The sequence below is a fragment of the Saccostrea cucullata genome, unplaced genomic scaffold (assembly GCF_032062105.1).
Source record: "Saccostrea cucullata isolate Sc308-1 unplaced genomic scaffold, CSIRO_AGI_Scuc_v1 ctg350, whole genome shotgun sequence".
Lineage (NCBI taxonomy): Eukaryota > Metazoa > Mollusca > Bivalvia > Ostreida > Ostreidae > Saccostrea > Saccostrea cuccullata.
In genome coordinates this window covers 172,023-185,557 of record NW_026923330.1, presented here as the reverse complement: position 1 = coordinate 185,557, position 13,535 = coordinate 172,023, and the positions used below count along the sequence as shown (strand labels likewise).

General features: G+C 36.0%; 2 protein-coding genes across 2 annotated transcripts; one reads left to right on the top strand and one right to left on the bottom strand.

Moving 5' to 3' along the window:
* Nucleotides 1-172: 172 nt before the first annotated feature.
* On the top strand, nt 173-2,494 carry LOC134263736 (RNA-binding protein 41-like). Its single transcript, XM_062746117.1, has 5 exons — nt 173-315; nt 599-791; nt 1,063-1,662; nt 1,833-1,980; nt 2,360-2,494. The coding sequence occupies exons 1-5, from the start codon at nt 182-184 to the stop codon at nt 2,470-2,472; spliced, it is 1,188 nt and encodes a 395-aa protein (XP_062602101.1). The 5' UTR covers nt 173-181; the 3' UTR covers nt 2,473-2,494.
* A 516-nt stretch (nt 2,495-3,010) lies between these two features.
* LOC134263747 (uncharacterized) lies at nt 3,011-13,535 on the bottom strand. The gene is made up of 15 exons (XM_062746132.1): nt 13,009-13,535; nt 8,613-8,828; nt 8,416-8,513; nt 8,184-8,327; nt 6,303-8,067; nt 6,073-6,166; nt 5,818-5,979; nt 5,315-5,467; nt 4,922-5,062; nt 4,713-4,826; nt 4,435-4,608; nt 3,994-4,338; nt 3,815-3,908; nt 3,531-3,702; nt 3,011-3,363 (listed from the first exon to the last, which is right to left on the bottom strand). Exons 1-15 carry the CDS (start codon nt 13,075-13,077, stop codon nt 3,229-3,231), a joined length of 3,876 nt encoding a protein of 1,291 aa, XP_062602116.1. The 5' UTR covers nt 13,078-13,535; the 3' UTR covers nt 3,011-3,228.

Genomic DNA, 13,535 nt, shown 5'->3' with positions numbered 1-13,535 from the left:
ATTCAGAGTAAGATACCTTGTGTTATTATTATACAATGGGTAAAAAAATTATTTTCCAAACAAGTGCCTGTGATGTTTATGTCTCAGTTGTGAACCTCAGATAGTTTGTTGGCAGAACACTTACTTTAATTTAGTCAAAATAACCTTTTTAATTTACTTTGTATTGTAGTTGATAATTAAGATGGATGTGTCCTTACAAAAGAAGAGGTGGAGACCTGAGATTGCCCCGCCTACTGAGGAAATCATCACAGAGGGACAGAAACAGCTGAAGACTCTACTGGATAAACAGCTCCAGAAAGACGTCACCATTCAACAGTAAGGATAGTAAAACTTAATTCTGCAAGTTAAATGATATGTTAATTTTTTTCAGTTTAAAAATAATTATTTAAAGAAAGATACTGGAATTACATATTTTCAAGACATATACATGTACTATAAAACTTAGTTATAATAGCAAAGTTCTAGGGACCAGCAAATTTACCTTGCCATATCCGTTTTTCTATGTTTCCATGGAATGAAATCCTTAAAGTATACCTACTGAATTCACAATATTCATATATAACTACAAATTGTGAGGTCAAATAAATCATGTATTTAGACAGTTGGCTCAAAAGCGGACTTTCACCTCTGCATCAGCCCACTGCCCGGCAGTGAACTCACTGTCAGGACTGACATCTCTGGACCAGTTTCAGGAGGTGGACAAACTAGATAGCTATACAGAGGAACTGAAGAAATGTGGCTTAACAGAGGAGGAGATTCAAATTAAATTGATGGCTGAGGATCCACACAAGGTAAGAGGGGATATACACCAAACAAAATCTGAATTTTCAATGTTTTCAGATTATTTTTTTAATTACTTTACTGATTGAATGTACTAAAAAAGGTGTTAGTGTGGAGAATTAATACATGTATGTAATTGAGAGCCAACTTGGTCTTCTGTGAGATCTATGAGAGGTTAGGAAGTAAATCATATATGCATGTTGTCTTCAACATAAAGCTACACACCCAATGATCACAAGTACATGTAATAAACTTTTTTTGCATGTTTTTCTTTTTATGTAGCCACAGAAGAAAAGAAATTTTGGTATTAATCCATTAATACTGAATGAAAAATTGAAGAAAATAGAGGAAAAAATTGAAAAGAAAATGTTAGAATTGAATCAAAAGGATAAAATTCATGGACAGAAAACTTTGACAAGACATGAAATGGAACTGGAAAGATCACTTCTCAGAGAATGTAACTCTGATGATAGCAAAAAAGTCATTCAAGCATTGACAACAGTTAAAGATCCAAGGAAGACTACTCAACCAAAAGATCCAATGAACCATCTTCCAGAAATATTAGAAAATATAATCAGAAAGCCAGAGGGATACAAAGGAAGAAAAAACAAACCAAAAGACTTAACCAGTAACTCTGATGTACAAAGTGGAGTTGACGAAGCTAAGAATAAACTGAAGGATAGTTCTAGTAGTGTTTTAGAAGAAAAGCAAACAGAAGAAGAATTCGAAGAGGAATTTGGTGAAATGGCAACATGTGCACCAAGGCCCTTAACTCCTGTACCAGAGGTTTCTATGGAGGACATTCAGAAAAATAAACTTACAACTGAAGAAATTCAGATGCTACCAAGGTTTGGAAATTACAACCCTGGAAATCCTAGTAATGTAAGCCATCAAAATTATAGAGATCTAATTATTTGAATGTATGTAATGTTTGATGTTTCATTCATAAATTTAATAATTAATAAAAAAAATTAATATATGTTGCAAATGAATGAGGTGACAAACTGACAACTTACAGATTACAAAGACACTTGTGAAATTTGGTTTTTCAGGTTCTTTACTTAAAGAATTTGTCAGGGAAAGTTCATCAGCTGGACCTAGAATCATTATTTAAGAAGTTCCAGACAGAGGGATCAGGTGCCCTTACTTACAGAGTAATGAAGGGCAAAATGAAGGGACAGGCATTTATTACCTTTCCTGGTAAGCTTCACAAATATTTAGATTTTATTTATTTTCATTAAGTATTTTAATTTTTGGTGTTTTCGTTTTAAAATAAAGGAAATGCTTAGTGCTTTGAACAGCAAATAAAAGCCAAACACATACTTGTGAAATTAAGTGTTCTTATTTACAAACCAACCCACTGTTAAAAATATCCTCACTGCTACTACTATGTACATTGAAAACTAGATCAACAGCCAGACCAATAGATAAAAGCCATATAGAAATATATAAAATGTGTAAATACTTGTTAAATCAAGTTAAATACAACTCAAAATACAAGCCTGTCAATGTCTTCAGATTGACTGTTTTAAAGAGATATGTAGTGTGTAAAGTGTACATTTCTCTTCATCTTTTATAGACATTGCTACAGCATCACATGCCATGGAGTGTGTGAATGGTTACAACTTGAAAGGTAAACCTGTCATTATCCAGTTTGGAAGAAACAGCTCCAGTAACCAATCAACAATGTAAAATTGTTTCATTTAAAGATAAATATCCAGTAATAAATACTGAAACTTAATAACTCTGTTATTTTTAAATGATTGGTAATTGGAAATTTGACAACGAAAACAAGTTTCAATAAATATACTTTATTTTTCTGTAGCACAAAAAACAACAAAATTAACAATGATAAAAGATCTGATAACAAAAATTCAACATTAAATGGGATGCAAAATAGTAAAATAACAATGAGACCTCTATTGCAAACACACAGCGGTCAGTAAATAAAGAAATCACTTTAAACCTTAAATTTTATTTACATGTACAATAGCATGTATCTTATTTCAATAATAAACATTATCTTTGTCAATGAATTACAGTAAAAAATAATATATTAAACCATGCTACAATGTAATTGTGAAAGGTAAAAGAAAGTTAAAAAAATTAAAAAGGTATTGTGAAATGTTGTAATGTATTTGCAAATGACAAAAAGTACTAACTATATGTAAATAATTAGCTGTGTTTAGAATTTTAAAAATATCACATCTTTGCAAACCATACTTTTATCCTAATTCTACAGAAAATTGATTAAAATATCAACATCACAAATGGTGAATCACAGATAATATAATATCACAGTACTGTAAAATTGTTAAGTTTATATACACATTTTATCCAAAATTCAGAAGGAATGTCAATGATTTAAAATTGATCAAACAAGCAATTCACATGGATGAAAAGGTAAAAATAACCTAAGATATCAGATATGTTTTTTTTGTTCGAGCTTCAGAGTTTCCAAGAATTTGAGAATAGCCCTGAATGGTTACCAGAATGGTTGCCAACATGAGATGATGTGTTACCATGGTGATAGTCTGCCATTTGTTTCTGTAAGGCTGACAGTTGCCGTCTGATGTCTTCCTCCTGTCAAAATTTAAAAAAAAAGTCACTTTGAATCAAATCTTTATACATGTATGTATTTCTGATTCAAAATATTATGTATGGAGAAATTCATCCAAAGACATTATTAGCAAATTGCTTAATTTGCTGTATCATTATACTTTTAGGCTAGAAATATGAAATATCCTTACAGTAGAGGCATTGGTTGATTTTAAGTCCTCTAGAATAGTATTTTTAGCTGCATAAAATGAAGTCTTGACATAGTCAGGATGGTCCCTGTCAGTAGATCCCCCCACACCAGAATCACTTCTCAGTGAACTCTTAGAGCTTGTGGTCATTATATCCTCTGTGGCCATCTCAAGCCTGAAAATTAAAGAAGTGTGACCTCATTTCAAGATTTGAAATTTTAAAAAGTCATGTGGCAAAATGGAAGACTTTGATTGGTTAGAAAGACTATTGCTGAAATTACACTTACCTAGTTCTTTCCAGCTCTTTTGCAGTGTTTTCTGCCTTGATGACAAGTTCTGCACAGAGCTCATCCATTCTCTTGACAAATTCCTCAAATGCAGCTAAAAGAGACAAATGAAGAACATCAAAGACAACTCACCTCACCTGTTTCCAAGATCAGTCAAGATTTAAAAACACTATACATACATTTGAGGCCTTCCTCTACTATGATGACATCTTGCTGTAGAGCAGATGTATTGCACAAGTCCTCCGTCAGACTATCGTTTTGGTCATTTGGTTCATTCAGGATGTCATGGAACATCTGCTCACTATCTATCAGACTGTTGTAATTCATACCAATGCGGCGAGCTGCACGGGACATCTTCCGACACATTTGGTTGATATGCTTCAGTCTCTGGACCTCGTTTTCAATATCATCGTTAAGTGTTTGACGCGTCAGCTCAGATTTCTCTTTCATTACATGCCAGTATTTCTTGAAAACTTCCATTGTTCGAGATTTCCAAGAACGAGATCCCCCACGGCTTGTGTATGCTAGGAGAAAAGAAAAAGAAAGAAAAATTACATACAATCTAACCATTAGAAAGATTTATTCTTTCATTAGATTTTATCAAAAATTTTAGTGCTTACATCTGTCTCCATTTTCCTCTTGATCAATCATAGATAAAGCACCCAAAGCAGTTGGCTCAATATCCTCTGCATCAATTTCATCCTCCATTAGGTGACGTTTCTTCAGATGCTGGCGCAGAAGTTCCGGAACCTTAGAGGTGTCTGTTTTCCTTGTCTTTCTGGGAGTTGAGGAATCTGCAACAAAACAGGTCACTTGTTCACGTAAATACACAGTAACATGGATTTTTTGCTGTTGAACAGATAAAAGAATCCCAAAGTACTGAGAATTAGAGTTTTACCCATTGCTAGATAAGAGAAATCTTCTTTGATCTCCTCATCTGCTGAACTGTCCAGAGTTTGAACATCAGCATCTCTTGTCAAACGACTGGACTGCAGGACACTGTTGTCAGGAGCTGAAATTAGAACAATGGGCTTCATTTAACATCTATGGTTTAAGTTAAGGGATTCGAAAGAAACTATAAAATATTTTTTTTGCGCGCGTTCTTACCAATTTCAGAATGCTGAACGCGACCATCAGGCATTACATAAATATGCACACCACTGTGATTGCCATAAAAATATGGAGTAGGTGTTTCAGTTGTTTGTTGTGACTTGTCACGAGTCTTTCCTAATGCAGCATCTTGCTTTTCTTAGTGAATGAAACACACAAGTGTTAGTGAACTTAACACTACAAACAGTTACTTAAACAGTGAGAAAAAGTCAAAGTTTGGTCACAGTGTAGAAAGTCTATACATTCAAAAGCATGCTATTTCTAAGATCAGGAAAAGAGAACTGAGAATATTCACTCTGCTAGTCTTTTATTATAACAAAATAGTGATGTAAAACAGTAAGAGATAGACAGTACCAGTAAAGACCTGTTATTTGTGACCGTGTATAGTACCTCGGAGAGACTGTAGGACCTCTTCTGCTGCAGTTATATCTCCATCTTCTTCTGGAAGTCTGAGTCGTTTTACCTTTTGAAGTACTGCCTCCAAGGAAGGTATATCACACATTCTGGTGGCCTTTCTCAACTCCTTTCTAGCTATGTCTTTTTCTGTGTTAATGGGTAGAAGGGTGGAAAACAGGTAATTAAGGTTTTATCATACAATATCACAGCAGCAAGGTAAAATAGTTGAAAAATGGAGGGGCATTTCGATCTCTTGGTATATACAAAAAAATTAAACAAGGTATGGCTGTTGCTGATACTGCATCAAACATTGCTCTAGTGGAATGGATATGGTTAAATTTCTCAGACTGCATTGTTCTAGTGGAAAAAGCATTAACTGGAAGGACATGGTTGAATTTCTTTCTACTTTTGAGGGATGTTATAAATGGGGCCAATATCCCTATCTCCAGTTTCTTTCCCATTATAGTTAATTATAAAGAATCTTATTATCCACTCACCTTCTAGGTCCACCAGTTCCCTCAGCACCCTCTCAGCTCTGACTATCTCCACATCCACTTTGTCAGGTTTCAACTCCTTGGCTCTGTACAACAGCTTCTGTAGTTTCTGTCTGTTCCTGTCTTTTACTGCTTGTTTCAGTCGAGAAAGCAGTCTGGCATATTCTGAAATACCAAGGAATTACAAACTTTAATCTCTGTTGTTACCTGCAGTGTATCAAAATATTTTAAGTAGCATCTGTATGTAATTCTACTTACTCTCCTCTTCAAGAGATTCTAGTTCATCTAAAGCCCTTTTAAAGAGCCCCTCTTGTTCAACTTCTATTTGTAACAATTCCTCTTTTGAAACAACCTGCAAAGGGATTATGTTAGATAGTGACAATCAATGCCCTCAACAATTTTTTTCTCTTCCTAATTAGATACATGTATTATCTATGTACTCCACACAAAATCTTTCTTTTCCTTGATGGGATATTAGAGTTCATTACCTGTTTAAATGGCTGACCATGTAATGATTCACTGGCAAGAAGATCCACTGTACTCCTGGGTGGTCCTGTCTTTAAATATCCCTCCCAATACCCCTCCTCATTCTGCTTGAGATGACATTCAGGGTGACCTTTGACTTTTATGGTATGGGCCTCTGGGACAGAGACTGAGATTTTTGTCATCTCTCCTGATGGTAGAAACATGCTTCTGGGCTCTTTTAGGTGGTAACCATGACACCAGTCTGGAATGCTGGATTGAATTGGCGACGGCATTCCTGCCAAAGTGGGCAAAACAACTTCGATGATTTTGGTGTAGATAGTAATGTATTTGTTATCATCTTGGACGGTGTCAAGTCTGGCATAGAGCGTCAGTTTGTAGGTACCACTCTTGGGGAAGATAGCAGTAACCTTGACCTTATTATCTTGTGTATCACAGACAACGTAATTGTCAAAAGTTTCAGACTTGTCTCCTTCCTCTAGCTCTAAAGATGCCATAACAAATATATCATGGGGTTTGTGAATCTGCATAGAGAATTCTCCAGTGACGAGATTATTAATGTAGGACGTCCATGCATTGTCTTCTTTGAATCCAAGTTCGTGGAATTTTTCATGAGTACCAATATGCCGTCCATCAATGTTTGGTAAGGGTTTGGTCTGTAATGGCTCATCATCGCAGCTAACAAGATAGCTGCAAGCCGGGGCAAATCTTGTCTTCTTGAATTTCTCTTTTGCCATTACGTTCAAAGCATACTCTCCAGGCGATGGCAGCCTTAAGCTGATGTTCATTTTCCCATTTTCGATCGTATGTACCACGTGACCATCCGTGACTGAGATATCCTGGTCACCTTTGACAAGATCGTGTTTGAATTCCAGATCCTTTTCCAGAGTAAACGTAATTTCCGTTTCACCATCATCTGCTTCCACCTGTCCCTTTCTGTGAGTAACCGGTACCATTCCCATATCTCTCGTGTCCTCTCCTGGCCCCCACTCTTGTCTAATGTTGGGTGGCAATGGAGTTATCACACCCTTAATACCAGTACATCTGATGAAGTACGTCACCAGCAAGGCGTGGCAAGATTCGATATTCTGACTCCCGTGTAATTCAAACAGGTACTCTCCTTCAGCAGGGCATCGTATCTCCGACCTAACTTCACACTCGTCAATATCTCTCTCCATGAAGACGTATCTATCCAGCTCTTTTCTGGACGGGTCTATTGGCATTTTACTATTTTTCGATCTGTATAGTTTGTAGACGAAAGACATTCGTGTGTCTTCTTGCAACCCTATGTTCAGTTTTACAATGCCGTCATCGCTTTCTGTAATGCATTTTGGATGAGTTCGCAGTACCATTTTATTTCTGAAAAAGTCTGCACGTAAAGCTGCCATTTCTTTTGCTTCTTTGTATGAAACATTTCTTGCCAACAACTGCCATTTAGAATCATCTGGAAAATGATCGTAAATAAATATTTCCGGGTCTGTCAGAAAATAGAACTCTCTGAAACGACACTGTGTTTTGAACGTGTTTCTGTTTTCTTTGATGGCTTTGCTGGTATCTACTTTCCCCTTTTCGTCTTCAATTAGTCTCCAGTTGGTTTTTGCCACTCCATAAGCAGCTTCGCAGATCCAGCGCACGTCCAATAAACGCCAATTACCGTCCAAAAGCACTGCAGTCCAGCTTTTCCTCTGCTCCATGAAATCTTTGCCCACTTCGTATTTGATCGTATTCCTGACACACCCATCAACATTCTTGGCTTTCAAACCTGCATACCTATATGGTAGAAAAAAGTGTAAGATCTCATTTACGAAAGCAATACGCACCAATCATGTAGCAACTTGCAAGGCTTAAAATTATCCACTGTCTAGAGATGCACCATGGCCACTTACGTGCAAAGTGTCTGGAAGAATTCGTCGTAGTCAATCTGTCTCTTTCGTAATTTCCACACATATCCCGCCACAGATTCAGGGTGACTCCACTCTGTTCTCGGCAGGTATTTGATGTAGTCTTCATCCATACAGCGTCCAAGCCATCTGAAATAACCAAAGATGAATATATTTACACGTAACATAACTCAAAGTTATTTGATGAAAAGGTTTACAAAGTTCTGATCGTCTTTACCTTGTGAGGACTCTGGCTTTGTGGACGTCACTGATGGCTGGGCGAATAAGGTATTCCACCAAGTAACGGAGATGTTGTCCAAGGTAGGTAGTTGGAGTCTGCAGTAAGGTAAAGAAAGACGTTTTAAGTTTACAACTGTTCTTTGCAAAGAATCCATTGCTTTTATGTAACAACAAAATATTATCCAATGTACATACCTGCAAAGCATGTTCGTCCAATTCCTTGACCTCATCTGGATTCAGAATCTCATCTCTTGATGAGGAGGGTGGACCGGGGAGCGGATCTCCATCGTCATCAAACTGCTGGGGCCAGTCAAGGGTGTGGTACACCTGCTGGGCTTCGCGCAGTAAATCAGGGGTAGGGACCTCTCGGTAGAAACCAAGCTTTCGGAAATGCTCCGTTAGTTCCCTTTCCTACAATACCATTGTCGTGAGATAAAACAAACGACCAACAAATAGTTCTGTTCTAAAGGCATTGCGAATAAGATACTTGTAATTTTGATTGTAAAGTGTGTTAGAAGATGAGAAAAGGCAAAATGAAAAATAAGCAAATGTGTTAAATGGAATTAATATAATGCAACAACACATGAACGGCAATGAACATGAACAACAATCTTGAAAACTTCCAAATGATTTACTACTAATCAAAATTAAAATACCCGCTACGTATTGTAGCCAAACCTCTAAATGCGGTTTACCAAAAGAATAAGCCTTTATTATTCCATTGCATAAACATAAAAGACATAATAAATATGAATGAATGAAAAAAAAATATTACTTCAAATGATATTGCAAATGATTAGGAAGCATACGACATCATTGAAATGTTTACCAGCAGAAAAATTTGCGCCGCCACACCGTCCATGGCTATTCCGAAAACACAACCTGGTAAATAAATGATCAACTAATTTATTTTGTTTCGGATTAATTTTGGTTCGAGACCAACCGGATTTAAAGGATTATTGATGTCAGCGATTGATAGACCAAGACCCATTCAAAATCTACCTCAGAAAGGGCCGTCACCTTTTGAAAACTTTCACCTTCAGCAAACAGAAAAGTTGGGTCTAGTGCATTGCCTTTGATTGTGTCCTTTATAGCTATTTCTATCGTTAGGGCGCTCTTTTGAGTAAAATTTTCAAAAGTAGGCTAAATACGCTTATAAATCTTAATAATTTACAAATATTGGTGTATTAAATCTTCTTCCTCGTAATTACATGGCGGTTTACAAAAGAAGAGGCATGAATACACATCGAGGTATTAATTAAAATAAATCTGCAGTTTATAGGTACTATAAAGGAAAGGTTTAATGAAGTCAATCGATTTCGTTTGTAGTCTGTATGTGTTTCTACGTTAATCTTTAATACTGTATTGATTAGTTTCTGTCACCTGAGAAGTTGAATTAAAATTTCTGGTATTATGATGTGTTGCATTTTTACAGGGATTTCCGTTTTAATCTCTTTACTCGAAAAATTCCAGAGTTTTGATGACTTGGCGGGAATGGCAAGCGGATACTTGTTTTGTTTCTGTATGTTTCGACCATGAACACAATTGGACGAAAAACGGTCTGCTCAAGTATTGTAATTAGAAATCTTGACCAATGCCAGAAAGCATACCCGCAACGTACTGTCAGCGATAGTTTTTAGTACGTTTCTTCAAAGACATTGCATTCGTTCACCTGCTATATGTAACTACTTAATTCAAATACAAGTTTGTTTTATTGAAATCAGGCCGAAGTGTTGAGAAACCTGACATATTTACACCCTTTTATCAACGATATGTTTTTCTTGCAAGAATTTACGGAACTTCTGATAGGAAAAATTCCTTTTCCGTAAAATGCACTATATTTTTTTATCACAAGTTTACTAGTTTCCCTTTCTCTTTTACGAGTGTGTATTTGCTTTTTACTTACATTGTTTGCGCAAGCACTTGATTAATGTCTTGCACTAAATCGTAAAGGTACATGTTGATGAACACAAAGACATACAAAAGTAAGGGTACATATACAATTGTTTTGTTTGTAAGGTTCCCCAGGTGCATTTGGATCTACTGTTTTAAATCGTGACCTAGGGAAAGGAATGTGGTCATTTCACAGTTATCCACATTCAGAAAAGGTTCTAACTTTAACAGATACATACCAAACTTTAAAATCAGGTTGTTTCGAGGGAGGGGGGTTTCATTTGGGGTCTTATAGTTGTCTGTGATTTTCTTGAAAAGTCAAGCGCGGATCCAAGAATTGAAATTAGAGGGGGCGCCAAAAGTAGGCAAGGGGTCTGGGGGCCGCCTTGAGGCCCCAAGTGGGTCCAGGGCAAAGCCCTGGTGGGGGCCCAGGGGAAGCTCCTGGATTTTAGAGATTTTATAGGGGAAAAAATGAGGTCTACCAAGTATACATATTTACATTTTCTAGACAAAACTGTGATTTACGTTAATTTTGATAATTTTAGGGGGGGGGCGCGCTTGAAAAGCCACTGAAAGTGTATACATATCATGATTCAGTGAAAGAGGTTGGTTGATGAACCGCATGATGTGACATTTTCCGAGGGTTTTATTGGGGGACCAATCTTTCATATTTCGATTTTTTCTAGCTTACCGAAAATGCAAATGTCATTCTACACTGATTAACAGCATTAATGCCTTAACAGCATTGATATAAAACGCTTTTGTCTCCAATGCTACCATTTTTCCGTAATGACAACATCGATTTCCTTTCATGATGGTCTGAGGATTTGTAACAAACCCGGACCTTTGACCATTGTAAGCTTTACGTAAATAAGATACCAGAGCTTCTACCGAGAAAACAGCAGGTACCTATATTTCCTAATCAATCTCTCTGAGTGCATTTTCTTCAGAATAAAATACTTAATTCTATCGTAGCACTTGCTCTTCCAAACTTCGCCAATATTTATTATTCGATTATTTGCTTCTGTATTATCCGAAGCTGTAGCTTGAATAAACGATCTGATTAATTTGATTTGAATCAAATAAAAAGGCTCAGTAGAACTACCCACTCGACGAGTGTAATGTGATATCTGCTAAGATGTTTTATTATTTTCACCAAAAAAAAAGTTTTTATTTCGACCAACAAAAAAGCGTCTATTGACTTACAAGGTTTCTGGAAAAATACGCACACGAATTCAGGAAACAAAAAGTGTGATATAAATGTATTTATCAATGTTGCTAATAACACGTGTTCGTGTTTATTTATATCTGTAATCTATTGGCTGTAATGCTGGTCACCTTGTCAGGTGACATTTAAATATTCATTGCACGGGTTTTAACTGACCGCTGTTAGCACAGAATATTCTAAAGCCATTCGAAGGCTCTTTTTAGTGCATATAACTGAATCCCCATCCACCCGCCCTTGCTTTACTTGTTTTAAAAAGATTTTATATTTAAAAATCTTGTTTTATTTTGTAGAAAGGAAGACAATTAAAGAAGATTGATATGTATTTGTAACAATCTGTGTATTATAAGTAAACTGCACTATCAGAGCGCTTCACATCCTAATATACGTGTTTGTGTTTATTTTATAAATTTTTTATGTTCGTTTGAGTGGTACGAATAAGAACATAAAAGACAGATTCAAGAATTTAGGGACCATTGATTTTTTTATTTGGCACTTTCGAATAAGGAATCGTCCTTCAATAATCCAGGCACTCATTAGAACTTGTCATTGAGAAGAAAGCTCAAACAAAATTTGCCTGGCGTAACAATTCATACATTTAGTGCTCATGAATGATTTCGCATTGAAAATTAATTTTAATAGGTAGTCGTGGCTATCACGATCCGAATATGGAGTACATGCAAGAATAGTTTTCAATACCTCGATCCAATACACTAAAATCCCTATAACAATGGGGTACCGGCTAACAATTGTTGTGTGTCCTATCTGATTTAATTAGTGAAAAAAAAAATGGGACTTGGTGCTTTTGAAGCAAGTGTATATGTTCTCCATATTTTCAAACAGTTTTGTTTAAAAAGTCAGAGTAGGCCGGAATTAGGAACAAAACTTACAATCGATGTGCTAAGTGAAAGATAAATATTTATATATAAATATTAACAATACATGGACAAGTCCTTTTAATTTCTTAGGCAATATATGTTTACTTAGTAAATATAAATATATGTGTGATACTAAAATTGCCTGAAGTAACTTAATTTCTTACCAGTGTGAAACTAGGAGAAAAATTGTGAAAACGACTAGTTAAAATCTACGACTGAAAATTAAAGTATTCTAAAGACACTTGGCAAAAAATGTCTGAAGTCGCATTAAATGCAATTAAATCTATGTTTAATTTCAAAATAAGGAAATAGGCTTCAGAACTGACAGAAAAAGCCTTTGGGGATATTTTGTGATTTTAAGTCCGCTAAACAGTTAATGTATAGTTTATAGCATTACACGGTATTTAAAATTAAATAAGAAAAGGATTTTACTTCTTGAATATACTTACACCTGCTATTTTGTGCACTGAATATTTTACCGATCATGACATTACCCAGGTTGCAATTATGAATCAAAATCAATTTTAGATAATAAAGGCGGAAAATCTGCGCAATTTTATCTCTTTGGTAGCATATATTAATTTGCTGTACTTACAAAGTCTGCGTGTCTGTGTTTTTCAGAGAAACTCTCCAAAAGAAGCGAATCTTCTTTCCTGTAACTCATTTTCCCTTATTCTTGTCAGTACACCATCTTACAGTAGCCCTTATATGCGCTTGCAGATTAGAGCGTATGCGATTTTACTTTTCACTGCGGGTGTGCAATACACGTAAGTAAATTTTAATCCGAGTGTTTGTCTTAACTTGGGTCAATCCTGCGACTTGTCTAAGGATTATTGTATTTTCCACACTTCAATCGTTTCGGCTACGCCGGAGTGATTGAGTTTCTTTAGGGGAGGCACTTTTTGGGGGGGTCGCAAAGGGTAGCGCACACGGCCACCGTACACCAAAGAGCGATAGAGAATGACACGAAAATTTGTTTACTCCTTAAGTTCTAAGAATACAATGATTCTCTTTAAAATCGATAGGCAATTGTTTTTAAATCTCAATTTTTAAAAACGATCTTGCATTTAAGGACAGGCCCCAATCCTTTGATTAGCAATACACAGCATACTTCTGCCTGTA